Below are 17,559 nucleotides of genomic sequence, written 5' to 3'. Positions count from 1 at the left end.
GATTGTTCTTTGGTCTTTCTTTGATGGGTCCTTCCCTCCAGCCTGTTAACTGACGGTGAGTCTGTCCAGCACGTCTTGTATCCTGTTCCGCAGGTATGGACAGGTTGCGTTGAAGCTGATTCTTCTGTGTGTATTTGGTTTTGAGGCTTCTCTCTTGCTCTTGTTCAGTTATTTGTTCTTGGTAATTTCTCCACCATTTAGTTTTATTTCCAGATCGTTCCTTGGTTGATGTTAGTGTGGCTTCCATTCTCTCCTTCACCTTCTTCCATTGTTATCTCTTGGTGGGTTTCCTCTTCCAGCAGGTATACTCATGTTGACCTGCTGGATTTTTTTGTGATCATTTGTCCGCCTACTCTTTTGTGTGATCAGTTGGAAGCGGAAGGAAAAATGGTTTAAGACAGCAGGAGTGTATTCGATGGTATTCAAAGTACCAACCCGTAGAGAAGAGACAGGAGATCCTTTGGATATGTATAGTGTTAACTGTGATATTTCACCCAACTAGCCACCTTTTGGAAAGGGTGGGAAAAAGATTATTTTTAGGAGGGAGGAAGGATTGTGAGTTGTATCTAGGAAGCAGTGAGCTTGTAGGAGTCAGATTATGAGGTAAAGTGAGAGTAAAAGATAGAAAATAGGTGTAGTGTGCAAGAGAATAGAGTTCACCACCACAGTAATAAAGTTCAAGAAAACAGCTCAGCTCTCCAACCAGACCAGGAACTAACTGGGTCAGCGTCTGTTACTGCCCAACTCTTCCCACCTGGTGTCCACAGTCTCAGCGGGTGCACACTGCCCCTGCGTGTTTGGCACTTCATCCTTATTTGCCCCCCTGTGACTTAAGGCATTCAAGTCCCTCCTGGTGCTGCTCCAACCTTGTTTGGCAGGGGAGGGAGCCTTTGACTGGGCTGTTTCCCAGGAATCTTGCAGCAGACCCAGCGGGCTCAGGGCCTGGGGCTGTAGCCTCCCTGGTCCCTGTGCTGGTCCCTGTGCTGGTCCCAGGGACCTTATTGTCCCAAAGGAATCTCCTTACCGTCTCATTTTTCAATGTCCTCTACAATTTTTGATCTCTAATATTCATATATGCTGGGATACCATTGGCTGTTCACTCTATTCCTCAGAAAATCAGCTAGGTGTTTAACTTGTGCACAGGAGGAAGTAGACTCCACTCCCACCTATCTCACTGCCATCTCCCCCCTTGCTTGTTTATATTTTTAATTGTGGTAAAACACATGTAAGAAAATGTATTATCTGAACCATTTTTAAGTGTACAGTTTAGTAGCATAAAGTACATTCACATAGTTGTGCAACCAATCTCTAGAACTTTTTCATCTTACAAAATGGAAACTCTATCTATACCATTAAACAACTCTGTTTCTCCCTCCTCCAGCCCCTGGCAAATCACCATTCTCCTTTCTCTTAATATGAATTTGACTACCTTATGTGAGTGCAATGATAGAGTATTTGTCTTTTTCTGGCCAGCTTATTGCACTTAGCTAATGTCCTTAAGATTCATCTATGTTGTAGCATGTGATAAGATTTCTTTCTTTTTTAAGGCTAAATCCAATGTTTTTTAAAATTCTATTTAATTTTTATTTATTTTTTAAAAGAACTCATCATGGTTTTCTGTACACTATCCATGTCAATCCATTGTAAGCATTATTGCTTTTGGTGCTGAAATTGTCCCATCTGTAGCCAGTGGGAGCCCCTCCAGTGTAGCTCCTGAGGCTTTTTGACATGACTCAGTAGACTTTGATAGCTTCCCTACCTTCTGAGATGATAAGGTGTTCCAGGCTATCTTCTGTATTTCCTGCCCCAGACCTGGAATAGGGAATTTTTCTAAGGGACACTGGTTCCTTTTAGTATCTAAATACCATTGTCTAGACAGCAAGATAGGCTTACTTTTTAACTCTTTCCCAATACTATATTTGTAAATTATAAGTAGACCGTAGTAAGAATGTTTATAGCAAGGATAACTATTGTTAGGATGGAAATGTGATCTATTTCTTTTAACCACATTTAAAAGGAGCTTGCCCATCAATACAGTAATTTGAAACAATAGTTGCTTATTAGGACATTGTGTAAGCCTTAAAAATTTGCATACTGGGCCACACCCCAGACCAATTTTACTTGACTCTGTAGGGGGTAGCACAAGTCACCTAGATTTCACAGAGATTCCTAGGTGGTTCCACTATGCATTGGATGTTGAGAAAGCTCATCTAACAGTGAAATCATAAACAAAATAAAATAAAAGTTTAAAAAGGTATACCTGGACTCTAGAAATTACCCTAGTCCAGAATAAATTAGGTTCCAGGCTCTTTTGGATAACCTGTCTTCTACTAATTTTGTCATGGGGCCTTTTAAAATGTGGGAATCTCATAAGTAACTCAGTCTTACAAATCCCTAATGTTTCTTCTGTTTCTGTTTTATAGATCTGAACAAGCATGTGCCTCGGCCTTATTAAGGGCAGAATTAGGTCAGCATGTTTCCACCTTGAAAGAACGTGATAATTCTGTCAAAGAAGAAAAACTGTCTGAAGTTTTCCTAGTCAGAAACATGGAACAGGGGACAAAGGTTAGTTATTTTTTAAAAATAGTTTCAAGATGTACAAGGTAATGATTTGAGAAAATGATTACATTCTTAATATATTTGAAAAAATAATGAACATATGAGGTATTGTGGTTTGTTTGTTTTAATTTTCTGATTTCATGCCTTTGGCATATTGTTTTGTGTAGGAATCTTACCTCTTTATATAAAGTTATATGAAGTTTAGAGATAACCTAATTAAATGCATCTACCATAACGTTTTCTGAGGAGCTTAGAAGCATTTATAATACAGGGTTTTCTCTCTTTGATACTTTTTAACATTTTATTTTTATCATGTACATAGCTCAAGGATTCTAAATATGCCCCTGCTGGAGGCAGACCTTGCCGCCTCTGTCTCAAGAGTCATAAACCTGTGTTGTGTGGTCCAGAACCTCTGCCATCACCCCTTCAAGTCCTTTAGAGTGCCTTCAGTTCTTCTCAACTCTCTGCCCTTTCCTTGCTGCTTAAATTAAAGGACAATAGGAGGACTTTTTAAAAGCATATCAAACATATGTACATGGAGTGTACCCACCAGTCCCATGCCCACCAACAAATTCATACTTGTTATCATCATACTGTATTGTTTCACATATCCTCATCTTTCTTCTCTCCCCTATCTTCCACTTCTCCTCTTCCTTTTCCCCCTTCCTTTTCTTCTCTTTTCACCTCCCTTCTCTTCCTTCTCCTATTTTCTTCTCTGTTCTCTTTTCTTCCTCCTCTGGTCTCCTTCCTCTCATCATTCTTTCTTCTGTGATAAACTACTAAATGTAGATACAGCTCCCATGTGCCTTTCTAGGATCCCGTGCTCCTTTTCAGAAGTAACTTTGTGTATATACTTTCTGCACACATTTTCATTTTACTGCATTATGTGTGACTCAGTAAATAACATAGTTCTGTTTTGGTTGAGATATGATACCATTTGTGTAAATGTCCTTTAAGAAACAACAATGTTTTAGAATAACAGAACCTCTGTTTTTTAGATCCATTCCATATCTGTTGATAAATGTAGATTTTAAGGAGTTTGTTTTCAAATTTCATCGTCTATTTTATTTAGCACTATTTCGTGGTAACATTGTTTACAGCAAATACATTATATCTCAGCTGTGTCAAGGGTGAAAATAAGTATTGATTGAATGCCCTTTGCTATCTAATGCTTTTTTAAGGGTTTTATTTATGTTAGAAAACATATACCAAATTCCAACCAATCCACTTACAATTTTCAAATAATTACTCCACTATTAATGAGAGGGACCTGCCCAACTAATAACTTAGGAATCAAATGATATTCTGTTTTGTTCCTTTGTAAGTCATCATGATCTCATCTTATGGCAATCATAAAAATTACCAACATATTGATGACAACATGTATCCTTAAAGATAGAAATAAATAAGCAGTTTCACAGTTAGGTCCTGACGGAAGAAATTAATAGCCCCAAAGAAATGCACAGCCCCATTTACCAAAATGGTAAGGGCAGAGCAAGCCTTGGGAGCTTTAAGAAAAATGCTTCTCTGAGTTCTAGGACTGTTTTGTTTTATGTATCATCCTTTTACAATTAGCAAAATCAGGTATCTTTGCGTTGTTTCTCTGTGTTGAAACAATACATACGATACAGTCAATAAATCATATGAGTTAAATATTTCTCTGTAGATAAAATTCTTAACAGTAAAAGATTTTCAAATTTTAAGAAAGCTCTACTAGCAATTACTTGTTTAAATAAGTTTAATGAAGCTCAGAAATATTTACTTTGATCTCTTGGGTAAACAGCTAATTAAACAGTCACATGTCAATAATGTTTACCTGTGGGGCCCCTTGCTGTCAGCTGGAGTCAATCCAACTTTTGGGTAAATACATCATTAAAGCCCTGAAATTCCAATTATGTCCCCCAAGACTAGATAAAATCTACAGCACCCTCATAACCTAGTAGGCAATTACATAATTGAGCTGCATGCTTTAAATCAGAAAAATGTATAATTATTTTATGTTAAAAAATGAGTTTGGGCACTTCGTTAAAATACCTTAATGCTCTTTTACCTTAAAGTGGTACTTGTGAACCTGGGAGAACTCCAGGCAAAGCAGAGTCTGTTGGTGTCACTGGTAGAGTAAGTCTGTCCTGCGCCCCACCCCCCCACCCCCGCCACACAGGTATCAGACAAACATGTGACTGGTTGCAGAAATCCCTTCACCTCTCCCTAAATAATAGGGCTGGTTTCTTGTTCATCTCTCTTGAATACTCCTTTGCTAGCTCATACTTTCTCTTTCACTTAATTGCTTCATAGATAAAATCCCCTTCCTCTTCTGTAACTTAGAATATAACTTAAGTGATGTTTGCATTTCTTTTTTTTTTTTAGATTTTATTTATTTATTTATTTATCTTTAACGGGGAAGGAGAGAGGGAGAGAAACATCAATGTATGGTTGTCTTTTGTGCATCCCCTGCTGGGAGTTGGCCTGCAGGGAACCGGCCTACAACCCAGGCATGTGCCCTGACTGGGAATCGAACCTTGATCCTCTGGTTCGCAGGCCCGTGCTCAATCCACTGAGCTACACCAACCAGGGCCTGCATTTCTTTATAAACACTAAAAAACTAACTTCCAGTGTGCAAGAGGAATCTTCTTGAGGAAGGGTCAGTTAAATCTGTGTAATATGGGAAAATGTCAATGGCTGTCTACTTCCATTTTTTTTAATTCTCTTACCTTTTTGTATCTGCATTAATAGCACTGAATCCATTTACATATAGTAGGGAATTCAGTTTTATTAAATTCTTACGCATTCACTTTCCATTTGTATTGTCAATGTAAGAAAGGTTCAGACCTGTAGAGAATTTTTATGAGTTTATTTGAGCTGAACTGACAATACTTAGAGGGAGGCAGAATCTCAACTCATTGAGAAAATGCTCCAGAAAATGGCAGTGTTATCACTTATTTCATACATCAGAATCAAAGGGGAGGATGTATGAAATAAGCGATTGATAAATAAGTTAGGGGTTTCATGAAATTCACTGGTGATAGATTAGGGAGGTTGGAGAAAGCAAAGGAAGGAAATCTCTGGGACTGGATAAAAAGTAAAAGGAATAGACACATACCGGTACTCCTTTTATGTTTGTGGGTACAGGATAGTTAACAGCCAATAATTAACAAAATAACAACAGTGAGGGGATTTGTGGTCTCTGCTTGGAAATTACCCTGACATTCCAAAGGTATGTTATCCTAGGTGCACAAAGACCACAGACAGGCTCAGTTAAGATAAAGATTAACCTTTATCAGGGAAAAAACTGGCCTAGGACATGACTGCCTACCATGAACAGCTTTTAGTTAGAGAGTTTTAATTTCAGACCATCCTATGTGGTTTCTTTCCATCTGAGTTTGTGAGGTTGCCATGCAGGCCTCCCCTGAGCTTGTCAGGTTTAGTATGTGAGCCCCTCTTTTTTTCCATCCATAGTATTTGTACCCCAACACAGAAATTGGAGTCTTTACCATCTGGTATATATTTTCTTTAAAAAACTGTCAGGGAGAAAACACACAAACTTGGGATGTTAAAGTAAACAAAAAGAAGTAAAGAAAATTGTGCATTATCTGATGTTCTCCATATTTAATCACTTGATATTGTAGTATATAATTTTTGATATTTAATGTATTGCCATTATTTGTAACCCATAGCTTCATTTTTTCCCACTTGTCACAAGTGAGCTTTCTTTCATACCATCACATGTTTTATATAATTTCACATACATGGTTGTGAAAAGACCCCTATATGAATATTCCAAAGTCCCTTTAACCAGGCTCTTAATATTGAGCATCTAATCTGTTTTTAATTTTTCCTCTAAAAAAATTTCAACGAACATCTGAGCAATTCAGTCTTTACAAATATCCATGCTACTTCCATAGAATGAATTTCTACATATAAAGTTGAGAAAGGAAGCAAGAAGGACTTAGAGCCCTAACTTGTGTGGCTCAGTTGGTTGGGTGTTGTTCTTTGAAATGAAAGGTCACCAGTTTGATTCTGGTCAGGGCACATGCCTGGCTTGGAGGTCCGCCCTGGTCAGGGTGTGTATGAGAGGCAACTGATTGATGTTTCTATCTCTCTTCAATGTCTCTCTCCCTCTTTCTCCTTCCTATATCTTCTTTCTAAAAATAAATAACTAAAATCTTTTTTTTCTAAAGGGACTTAGACATTGAGCTTAATGAACTGGGGAATGTAAACCTGCTTGCTCAATATTGCCTTCCACCAAGGGAATTGATACTCCTCCCTTCTACCCTCAAGTACTAGATTGGTGGGAAGTGCAGGGAAGGTACAGGACCACAGAGGCCTCTCAGTATTAAGAAGGGGTGTAAACGCATTCAAATCCATGAAAGTTCAAGAAGTTGATTGGTAATTTTGGGAAGGTACCTGGTCTGCCCCAAGCCCAAGCAAGTACAATCCTTGGGAACAACGAAGCTCTCTCTGTCTCTCTCTCCCCACCTCTTTCCCACCAGTGCCCACATTTGCTCCATGCAGTCATGCATCCTCTCTCCATAGCCATGTGGTCCAAGTAGCCACAAAGGCTCTGCCACTGGAGCAGCTAGGAACAAGACAAGCTACCTGGATGGAGACTGAGATCACTAGGCAGAGGGTGAATACTGCAGCATAGCAATGGATTGTAGCTGGGGGCACATGCTAAGCCAGCCAGATGTTGGACTGCACTGTACTTTTTTTTAAAGTACATGTTAGTGATTGTGCTATTTCAGTTGTCCCAATTTTCTTCTCCTCTTTATACCCCCTCCACCCTGCCGCCCTAACCCTCCAGCATTCCCCCACCTTAGTTCATGTCCATGGATTGTACATATATGGTAAATTCTTTTGCTTCTCCATTTCCTATACTGTTCTTAACCTACCCCTGTCTATTTTATGCCTACCAATTATGCTTCTTATTCCCTGTACCTCCCCCCATTCTCCTCTTCCACTCCCCACTGATAATCCTCCATGTGATCTCCATTTCTGTGAATCTGTTCCTGTTCTAGTTGTTGGCTTAGCTTTTGTTTCTTAGGCTCAGTTGTTGATAGTTCTGTTTATCATCATTTTATTCTTCATAGTTTTTTGTCTTCTGTTTCTTAGATAAGTCTTTTTAACATTCCATATAATAAGGGCTTGGTGATGATGAGCTCTTTTAACTTGACCTTATCTGGGAAGCACTTTACCTGCCCTTCCATTCTTAATGAAAGCTTTGCTGGATAGAGCAATCTTGGATATAGGTCCTTGCCTTTCACGACTTTGAATACTTCTTTCCAGAACCTTCTTACCTGTAAGGTTTCTTTGGAGAAATCAGCTGATAGTCTTATGGGAACTCCTTTGTAGGTAACTTTCTCCTTTTCTCTAGTTGCTTTTAAGATTCTCTCCTTATCTTTAATCTTAGGTAACTGAATGATGGTGTGCCTCGGTGTGTTCCTCTTTGGGTCCAATTTCTTTGGGACTCTCTAGGCTACCTGGACTTTCTGGTATTTCCTTCACCAGGTTGGGGGAGTTTTCCTTCATTGTTTGTTCAAATAAGTTTTCAATTTGTTGCTTTTCCTCTTCTCCCTCTAGCAGCCTTGTGATTTAGATGTTGGAGCACTTAAAGTTGTCCCAGAGGTTCCTTAGCCGCTCCTCATTTTTTTGAATTCTTGTTTCTTCATTCTATTCTGGTTGGATATTTATTTTTTCCTTTTGTTCCAAATTGTTGGTTTGAGTCCCGGTTTCCTTCCCTTCACTGTTGGTTCCCTGTATATGTTGCTTTATTGAACTTTGAAAAGCCTTCATTTCTTCCTTAACTTGGCAATGGAGCTCAATTGGTTCTGTGAGCATCCTGATTACCAGTGTTTTGAACTCTGCATGAGATAGGTTGTGTATCTCCTTGTCACTTGGCTCTTTTTCTGGAGTTTTGATCTGTTTCTTCATTTGGGCCATTTTTCTTTGTCTTGGCATACCTATTAAATTGTTAGGTATTTGCCAGGGCAGGGCAACTCTCTTTTCTGCCTTGTGGTGCCGTTTGTCAGGGAAGGGTCAGAAAGGGAACAATGCTGTTCACTAGCTCCACTCTAGCTCCACTTTCCAACGAACTCTCCTGTGAGACTGGGGGTTTCTCCCATCTTCGCAAACCACACAGCATTTACAGCTAGAGATTTTGAGGCTTTCATTTCCCAGTCAGACAGCCCCTCCTCACCTGCGGGGTCCTCAGCCTTTCTGCAGGTCCTCTCCGCCTATCCGGCTGCCCGTCTCTCCATCTGTACCCCTCCTACCAGTCTGGCTGAATGTTTCTTTAACTCCTTGTTGGAGTTCCATTAAGTTTGCTATTCTGGCAGTTCTGGTTGCTTATTATTTTTAAATTGGTTGTTATCCTTCTTTTGGTTGTGTGAGGAAGTGAAAGACTTCTAGTTATCCCTCCATCTTAGCCAGAACTTCTGGACTGTACTTTAATATGAAGCAGGAACTCCAGATACTGGCTTTTGCTTTGGCCTGGCTTATGACATGGTTGGGCTTTTCCATGGCAAGACAGAGGAACTTGGGATATTGGAAACCCCGGGGATAGCTTCCAGTTCCACACAAATAAACCATGCCACACCACAATCTGCTATGCATGGATCTTTGGAATGCTTTTCTTTTGATCCTGTGAAAGAGCCTAATTCCCACTCACAACAAAAGATTATGTGAATTTCTAAGGCATTTGCTGTGCATTGCTCACTCTGAGTCATCAGAATTACCAGGGATGGATGAAAATATTTTGCTGAGCTCTTTATAAAACTGGATACTGTCAACTTCTTTTTTTTAAGCCCCAAATTAAAAAATACAAATGACATTCAAATTTTTTTGTTCATTTGACCTTTACATTACAATTGAGGTGAAATTTTCCCATGTCTACTTGTGAACTGTTTTTTCTTTTTAATATTATTTATTTATTTATTTATTTTTACAGAGAGGAGAAGGGAAGGAGAAAGAGTGAGAGAGAAACATCAATGTGTGGTTGCCTCTCATATGTCCCCTACTGGGGACCTGGCCTGCAACCCATGCATGTGCCCTGACTGGGAATCGAACCAGTGACCCTTTGCTTCACAGGCCTGTGCTTAATCCACTGAGCTACACTAGCCAGGCCTACTTGTGAGCTATTTGCCTTTCTTCTATAAATTGCCAGTTCATGATCTTTGCTCATTTTTTTCTCTTAGATTAGTAATATTTTTTGGTTAGTAATATTTTTTTCTTATTAACTGGTAAGAGCTCTTTTTGTAAATTTGTACAATTTATTGCAATATCTTGAGGAATTTGATTTTTCAACTTTTTTTTCTTAATGGCATTTTGGACACAAAGTCTTTCTATGAATAGTGTCATTTATCTAACTATGCATAAGAGCATCATAATTAAGTTTCTGCATATAAATTAAGAGTCAACCTAGACAACTTTTGGGATTCTAGATGACTTTTGGGATCCTTAGCAGGATCTATATTTAAACTGAACTTTGAGAAAAGTTCTAGTAGAATTGAGTCAACAATTCTAGGTATCCTGCTAAGTATAATTAATAGGACTCTTTTATCTTTCGTAAGATCTGAACAATGGAGTTATTACTGTCAGTCATTTGGCAGATATGTGCCATAGCATTGAATTTTTGCTGGCTCCTGAGAAGGCAAGAAAGAGAAGGACTAGTTCGTTTGTATTGACTTAGGCTTCAGACGACTGAGAACAATGAGATAGTCTCCAGTCTTTGCTCCTGGCTTCCAAATGTATCAAATCAAAGAGAGCCTTTATGAGTTAACAGGTAAGATAAAACCATGCGTAGCCCATTCATGAGCAATATCAGGAGGCCCATGGCAAAATTATTGTCTAGTGCCATTTTTCCAATAGAGCACTCAGATTTGCAGTGTGCTTTCAAACCCAGTGTGAGATATGTCGAGCACCTTGTTCACTCTTTTCTCAGCTTTTGTTCTCTTACTTTCATGGGTTAGTATTGTCAGTCTCAGACTGCAAGCTCATTTAGATTGGGGGCTTCCTTAGAAATATGCCTTTCTGTCAGGCAGACTGGGCGAGGCAGAGGCTGGCAGACTGGGCATTCCCACATTTGCCTGCGGATAAACCAGGAGGAACAACTGAGGGGAAAGACAGACTGTGCAACCCATGGTTCCAGCACCAGGAAATAAAGCCTCAAACTTTAAAAACCTCTGACTTTAAAATAAGCCTCTCACTTTAAAAACCTGTGGGGCTACAGTGAAACTCCCAGCCTCCCAGGAGAGTTCCACTGGAGAGACCCACAGGGTTCTAGAATGTACACAAACCCACACACATGGGAACCAGCACCACAAGGGCCTAATTTGCTTGTGGGTAGTAAGGGAAAGTGACTGAAACCTGGCAAGAGCTGAACAAGCAACATTGTTTTCTCTCAGACCCCTGCCCCATATACAATGCCTCAATGTAGCCAAATGGTTTACCCTGTCCTGGCAAATACCTAAGGCTCCACTACTTACAACATAACAGGCACAATGAGACAAAAAAATATCACCCAAATAAAAGAACAGATCAAAGCTCCAAAAATAGAACTAAGCGATAAAGAGATGGCCAACCTATCACATGCACAATTTAAAGCACTGGTGATCAGGATGCTCACAGAAATGGTTGAGTTTCATCACAAAATGGAGGAAAAAAGTGAAGGCTATGCAAAGTGAAATGAAGAAAAATGTAGGGGGGACCTGAAGGGAAGGAAACTGGGACTCAAACCAACAATTTGGACCAGAAGGAATAAATAATTCAATGAGAACAGAATGAAGAAACAAGAATTAAAAAATAAATAAATAAAAACAGACAAATCCAATAGAGGCTTATGAACCTCCAGGACAACTTTAAATATTCCAACATCCAAATCATAGGGGTGTCAGTAGGAGAAGAAGAACAGCAGGAAATTGAAAACATAATGAAGGAGAACTTTTCCAAATTGGCAAAGGAAATAGATTCTAGGAAGTCCAGGAAGCTCAGAGAGTCCCAAAGAAGTTGGACCCAAGGAAGCACACATCAAGGCATACGATCATTACATTACCCAAGATTAAAGATAAAGAGAGTATCTTAAAAGCAACTAGAGAAAAGGAGACAGTTACCTACAAAGGAGTTCCCATAAGACTATCAGCTGATTTCCCCCAAAAAACCTTACAGGTAAGAAGGTTCTGGAAAAAAGTATTCAAAGTCATGAAAGGCAAGGACCTCCATCCAAGATTACTCTGTCCAGCAAAGCTATCATTTAGAATGAAAGGACAGAAAACAGATGAAGTGTTTCCCAGATAGGATCAAGTTAAAAGTGTTCGTGACCACCAAGCCCTTATTATATGAAATGTGAAATGACTTATCTATGAAAAAGAAGATAAAAATATAAACAGTAAGATGACAACAAACTGACAACTATCAACAACAGAACCAAAAACAAAAACAAACAAACTAAGCAAACAACTAGAACGGGAACAGATTCACGGAAATAGAGATTACATGGATGGTTATCAGCAGGGACAGGGAGGAAGGACAATGAAGAAAAAGGTACAGGGAATAAGAAGCATAAGTGGTAGGTACAAAATAGACAGGGAGGTTCCGAATAGTGTGGGAAATGAAGAAGCCAACGAATTTATAGTTATGACCCATGGACATGAACTAAGGTGAGGGAATGCTGAAGGGGAGGCATGCAGGGTGGAGGAGAATGAAGGGGAGAAAAAAATGGGACAACTGTGAATGCATAATCAATAAAACATATTAAAGACAAAAGAAATACACCTTCTAAAAGACCTGCAAACAATGCAGATGTTTTTCTTGACTCTGCAGAAGTTGTTTTTTTACTAAAAACCTTCTGACCATTTTTCGTAGGAAGTTGACTTTTATTTCTGCTTTTGCTTCTCATTATTCCCTGCTTGTTAGGGACTTACATTGTAGACTCCTTTATGATGGATGATAACCCATTGGACAGATCTGCCACTCTCTTTGTTGGCTCCATTTTCCAGTTGAGTCAAGCTATCCATTTTCACATGATCATTCATCAAAATTCTTACAGGTTTAGTTTTGGACAAGATGGAGGCATAGGTAGAAACCCTTCACTTCCTTGCACACCAAAAGGAGAATAACAACCAATCTAAAATCAATAAACGACCAAAAGCACCAGAAAATCAGACTGCATGGAACTCTGACCACCAAGGAATTAAAGAAAAAATCAACCAGAACAACCAGACTGGTAAGGGGGCAGAGAGTGCAGGCTAACTCAGAAAAACCACGGCAACACGACAGCCTTGGGGGCAGAGCTGGCTCTTGAGTTAGGTGGGCTGCCTTGGAGGGACTGACTTAAGGGGACTCAGAGGTGGCTGTGGACTATGGCTGGGGTTACCTCAATGGGAGATACGCCCAGACTCACATAAGAGTTCATCAAAAAGTATGCCAGAGATGAGCAGGTGAGCTGCACTATTCCCTCTGTGGCTCCTCCACCTCAGGCAGTGCTGCAGCGCAGCAAAGAGGGTTGCTCTGCCCAGGTGAATACCTGAGGCCCTGCCCTCTTATAACATATCAGCTGTGCCAAGACAAAGAAATATGGCCCAAATGAAACAACACAGCAAAGCTTCAGAAAGAGAACTCAGCAAGGAGATTGCCAGCCTGTCTGTTGGAGAATTTAAAGCCCTGATAATCAGAATGCTCATAGAGCTGACTGAGCTTGGTCAAAAAGTGAAAGAACAAATGAAGGATACCCAAAGTGAAATAAAGTGGAATGTTCAGAGAACAAACAGTGACAGGAAAGAAACCAGGACAAAAAAGCAATGATTTGAAACAAAAGGAAGAAATAAACATCTGTCCAGAAGAAAAGGAAGAAACAAGAATTTTTAAAAAATGAAGAGAGGCTTAAGAACCTCTGGGACAACTTCAAATGTTCGAATATCTGAATTATAGGGATTCCAGAAAAAGAACAACAACAGCAAGAAATTGAAAATGTATTTAAACAAATAATGAAGAAAACATTCCCCAATCTGGAAAAGGAAATAGACTTCCAGGAAGCCCAGAGAGTCCCAAAGAGGCTGAACCCAAAGAGGAACACACCAAGGCATATCATCATTAAGGTACCCAACATTAAAGACAAAATCCTGAAAGAAGCCAGAGGAAACAAGACAGTTACTTACAAAGGTGTTCCCATTAGACTGTCAGCTGATTTCTCAAAAGAAACCTTGTAGGCAAGAAGGGGATGGAAAGAAGTGTTTGAAGTCATGAAACTCAAGGACCTATATCCAAGATTACTCTCTACAGCAAAGCTTTCATCTAAAATGGAAGGGCAGGTAAAGTGCTTCCCAGATAAGGTCAAATTAAAGGAATTCATCATCAACAAGTCATTATTATATGAAATATTAAAGGGACTTATCTGAGAGTAAGAAGATAAAAATATGAACAGTGAAATGACAACAAACTCGCAACTATCAACAAACCTGAAAGAAAAGAAAATCAGTGAAAACAAAAACTAAGCAAACAACCAGAACAGGAACAGAATCAGAGAAATGGACATCACATAGAGGGATTTCAATGGGGAGGGGGAAGGGAGGAATAGGGGAGGAAAAGGTACAGGGCAGAAGAAGCATAATTAGTAGGCATAAAATAGATGGGGAGAGATAAAAAATAATGTAGGAAACAGAGGACTCAAGAGAACTTATATGTACAACCCATGGAGATGAAGTAAGAGGGGGTGATGCTGGAGGGCTATGGGGCAGGATGGAGGAGGGATAAAGGAAAAAATTGGAAAACTAATACCATAATCAGTAGAAATACTTAAAAATTCTTAGGTATAAAATATTCATCTCTGAGAAATTATCTATAGAGTTATCTTGTTATGTGAGTCCTTTTATAAATTTTGCTATCAAAAACTAAGAGAAATTCTAGAAATATGTGTAGTAAATAATGAAGATAAATTGGATAAAATATACTGAATAAATGAAAACCTGCAGTGTGCTCACCACTTTACTTACCTCACCACTCACCTCACTGTGGTTTAAAGAAAGAGGGTTCAGTCCAGGACTGATGGCTGTGGTGGTTTTCTTGTGAAACATACAAAGACTTACTAGAAGGATGTTTGCAGTATTATTGTAGTATTTTGTTCTGTGTTCTTTTGAAGCCCAGTTGAAACCCAGGGAAAGCAGAATGAATCTAATATGAAAGGGATACAAAGTACGGTGTATCATCATAGAGAGAGTCGTGAATAGTTATCTGAGTCATTAACAATCCAAAACAGTTTCCATGTCTACAGATTTTACAGTAGAAAATGTGGAAAGCTTCCACAGTCCTTTAGCAGTCCTTTATTTTTAAAATGTGTGTCAACACTGGCTATTTTGAACTCATGCCAAGAACTTACTAGTTATAGTTATTACATGAGGTAATATGAAGGAGAAATACATATTTGAAGTGCTCTCAGAAAGTTCCAATTATTTGAAATATCAGAAAGAGAAAATTATAGCTGTATAACTATAGAATTTGGGCTAGTTCTTTATGTTTACATTCCAAAATACTTTTCATATACCCAGTATTATTGGACACACAGAGTGGGAGCTTAACTCTGTGGGGACAGCCTAGATCAGGATGAATAGAGATCTAGAGATGAGGCATGCCAGGATAATACAGCACACTGATGATTGAGAGATGGCAGTCAAGGAGCTGGTGCTTCTCTTTACCCCTCCCTTCTGGAACAATCTAGAAGCAGGTTTGGAGCAATGGTCCACATAGGCAGCTGAGATTGGGCCCTGTGGGGGCCAGCCCTGGCCTGAGCTTAAAGGAGAGGACTGTATACAGAACCCCAGCCTGCAGAAAGAGGGATACAATGCAGATCATCCCAACAGAGAGTTATCACAACTGGAATATTATCCAGGGACTACTTTATACAAATAGAGGAAAAATTCCCAAGACTACCTTGAGAGACTAAGTCCTTTGGCCAAGGAGCCTAGAACTCCTTAAATCTCCCAAAATCAGCTGCTCCAGCCTCTACAATAGGCCATGGCCCAGAAAGCTAACCCATCCAAGAGAGAGCAAGGGGCAGGAGCCTTGCAGGAGTATCAAGGCTGATGATAGTGGTCTTGTATTTTCAAAACCAAATTTACAAGGCCAGACCTTCCATGTCTTCTACCTAACAGAACAGTTCTGTCTCCTGAACAGAACAGAATCAGTGATTCTCCCTGTTAGGGCATCTTCTTTCACGTTAATTACAAGAAAAGACTATTATCTTCCTTCTTGTTCACTAGATAATTACATTGTTACTACTTTGCTCTTGCACTAACATGGCCTGTGAGGATTTGTCCAGCACAGTCTTCATATTAATGTGTAAAGTCCCATTGCCATTTCCCACAGATTGGGAAATGGACAATGCCTATATGTACTACTCTTGTTAGATGCCAATGAAAAATTAGCGCCACACTGAGGTTTCCTCTCCCAGTCACCTGGGCAAATCGTTTTTGTGTACAAGTGAGAAAGAAACACTCTGGCAGTAGGTTGATGTCATCATTGATTATTTTGCTCATGTTACCAGCATATTTTTAGGAATGCTGACCTGGAAATTAAGAGACATATATGTTTACCTGTCCTGTTTAATCGCAACTTTTTCTCTACCTTTCAAGTTGGCTGTGATAAAATCTGTGCCCACTGCCCTGCCTAGGACGCATGAGGTGATATGGGTAAGACAGTTCAGTGCCCTTCGATAAGTTTCCCAAACTCCCCAACAGACTTAACAGCAGAGCATCTTTATTCTTAATTGCAATTATTATTTAGGGAAGTTATCTTTTTGATTAGTGTCTCCTCCTCAACCAACAAGTTTTTATGCAAACTTTCCATTTGGAGGAAGTTCAGGGGTCATTTGTAGAAGGATGGGGATACAACGAGGTCATGTTTTGTGAGATCGCTTTCTCGATCCAAGTAAAAGGATTCATGGAGTGAAAGAGAAAACCTTGGCCGAACCAGCCCAGATTAGCAGAGATGGTCATATTTCCTACCCATACTTACTTCACGAGTAGAACACTTCTGCATAATATTCAGTCCTCAAAAAAAGTATTATTTCTAATGTAAGTTGTTGTAAAGCATTAAATTCCACTGGAAAATAATCAGATGTTATTTTATTTTGAAGACATTTTAAATTCAGTTCAATGTCAGAAAGCAAATTAAATTCTAAGTAAAGCTTAACCTAAAATTGTATTTGAAGGCTGGGTCTTTGAGATGAAGTGGAATGAAGTTACAGTTTGTTTTTATTTCTTTGTGCTTTCTTTTAAACACACTATAGGCACCATCATTATTGAAAAGAGCCCCTATGGAAGAGTGCGAGGATAGGTTGGCTTTTCATAGTAATGAATCATCTTGCAGCTTGCTATCTATTCCGAATGACAACACTGGAATAAAGGAAGCAAGACCTGCTCTTTGGTTCAACAGAGTTCTTACAAGGGAACAAGGTAACTATTGTTAAAGGTTATCCCACAGCAAAAATGCATTCAGAGTCAACACAACACCTTCTTTCTCAAAGTGTACCTATAAAATAAAGGGGACTAGAGAATACCACTGATTTTAATATGTATAATAGGCTATTTCTTCTATACCACATTTCAATAAATACAAGATTTTATTTAGTCTAACAAGAATAGGAAACCTAATCATAGGTCTGCAGTTATGTTGAATGTCCAATAAATTTAAGTTTTTATAAGTTAAAAAATCTTAACAAAACTAATCATTGGGTAGCAGATAATTTTGATCATCCTACAAGATAAAAATGATTTCATTAAATTATTTTTCATTAAATCATTCATTAAAATGATTCCGTTAAGGACTGTGAAATTTTTATATCAATAGAATATACTAATAATTTATAAACATTATTTTTAAGGTTGTATTTATAATACAATATTGTAAGTCTCAACAGGTGAATAAGAATTAATTAATTTGTTCCCCCCAAAATTTAAAATCCAAGTTTTAGTATCCACAAATGATGATTATTTTAGCATTACTATTAAGATATGT

The 17,559-nt window shown here is 38.9% G+C and overlaps 1 protein-coding gene across 1 annotated transcript in view; it reads left to right on the top strand.

The window, feature by feature from the left end:
* The window catches only part of KIZ (kizuna centrosomal protein), a 174,062-nt gene that overhangs the window by 96,049 nt on the left and 60,454 nt on the right, over positions 1 to 17,559 (top strand). Inside the window, 2 exon segments of the mRNA XM_037057014.1 lie at positions 2,424 to 2,565; positions 16,832 to 16,997. Of these exon segments, the coding sequence (XP_036912909.1) occupies positions 2,424 to 2,565; positions 16,832 to 16,997 (308 nt within the window).

The sequence above is a fragment of the Sturnira hondurensis genome, unplaced genomic scaffold (assembly GCF_014824575.4).
Source record: "Sturnira hondurensis isolate 20B ecotype Veracruz unplaced genomic scaffold, ASM1482457v3 Scaffold0009244, whole genome shotgun sequence".
Lineage (NCBI taxonomy): Eukaryota > Metazoa > Chordata > Mammalia > Chiroptera > Phyllostomidae > Sturnira > Sturnira hondurensis.
This window is presented reverse-complemented; position numbering and strand designations above follow the sequence as displayed.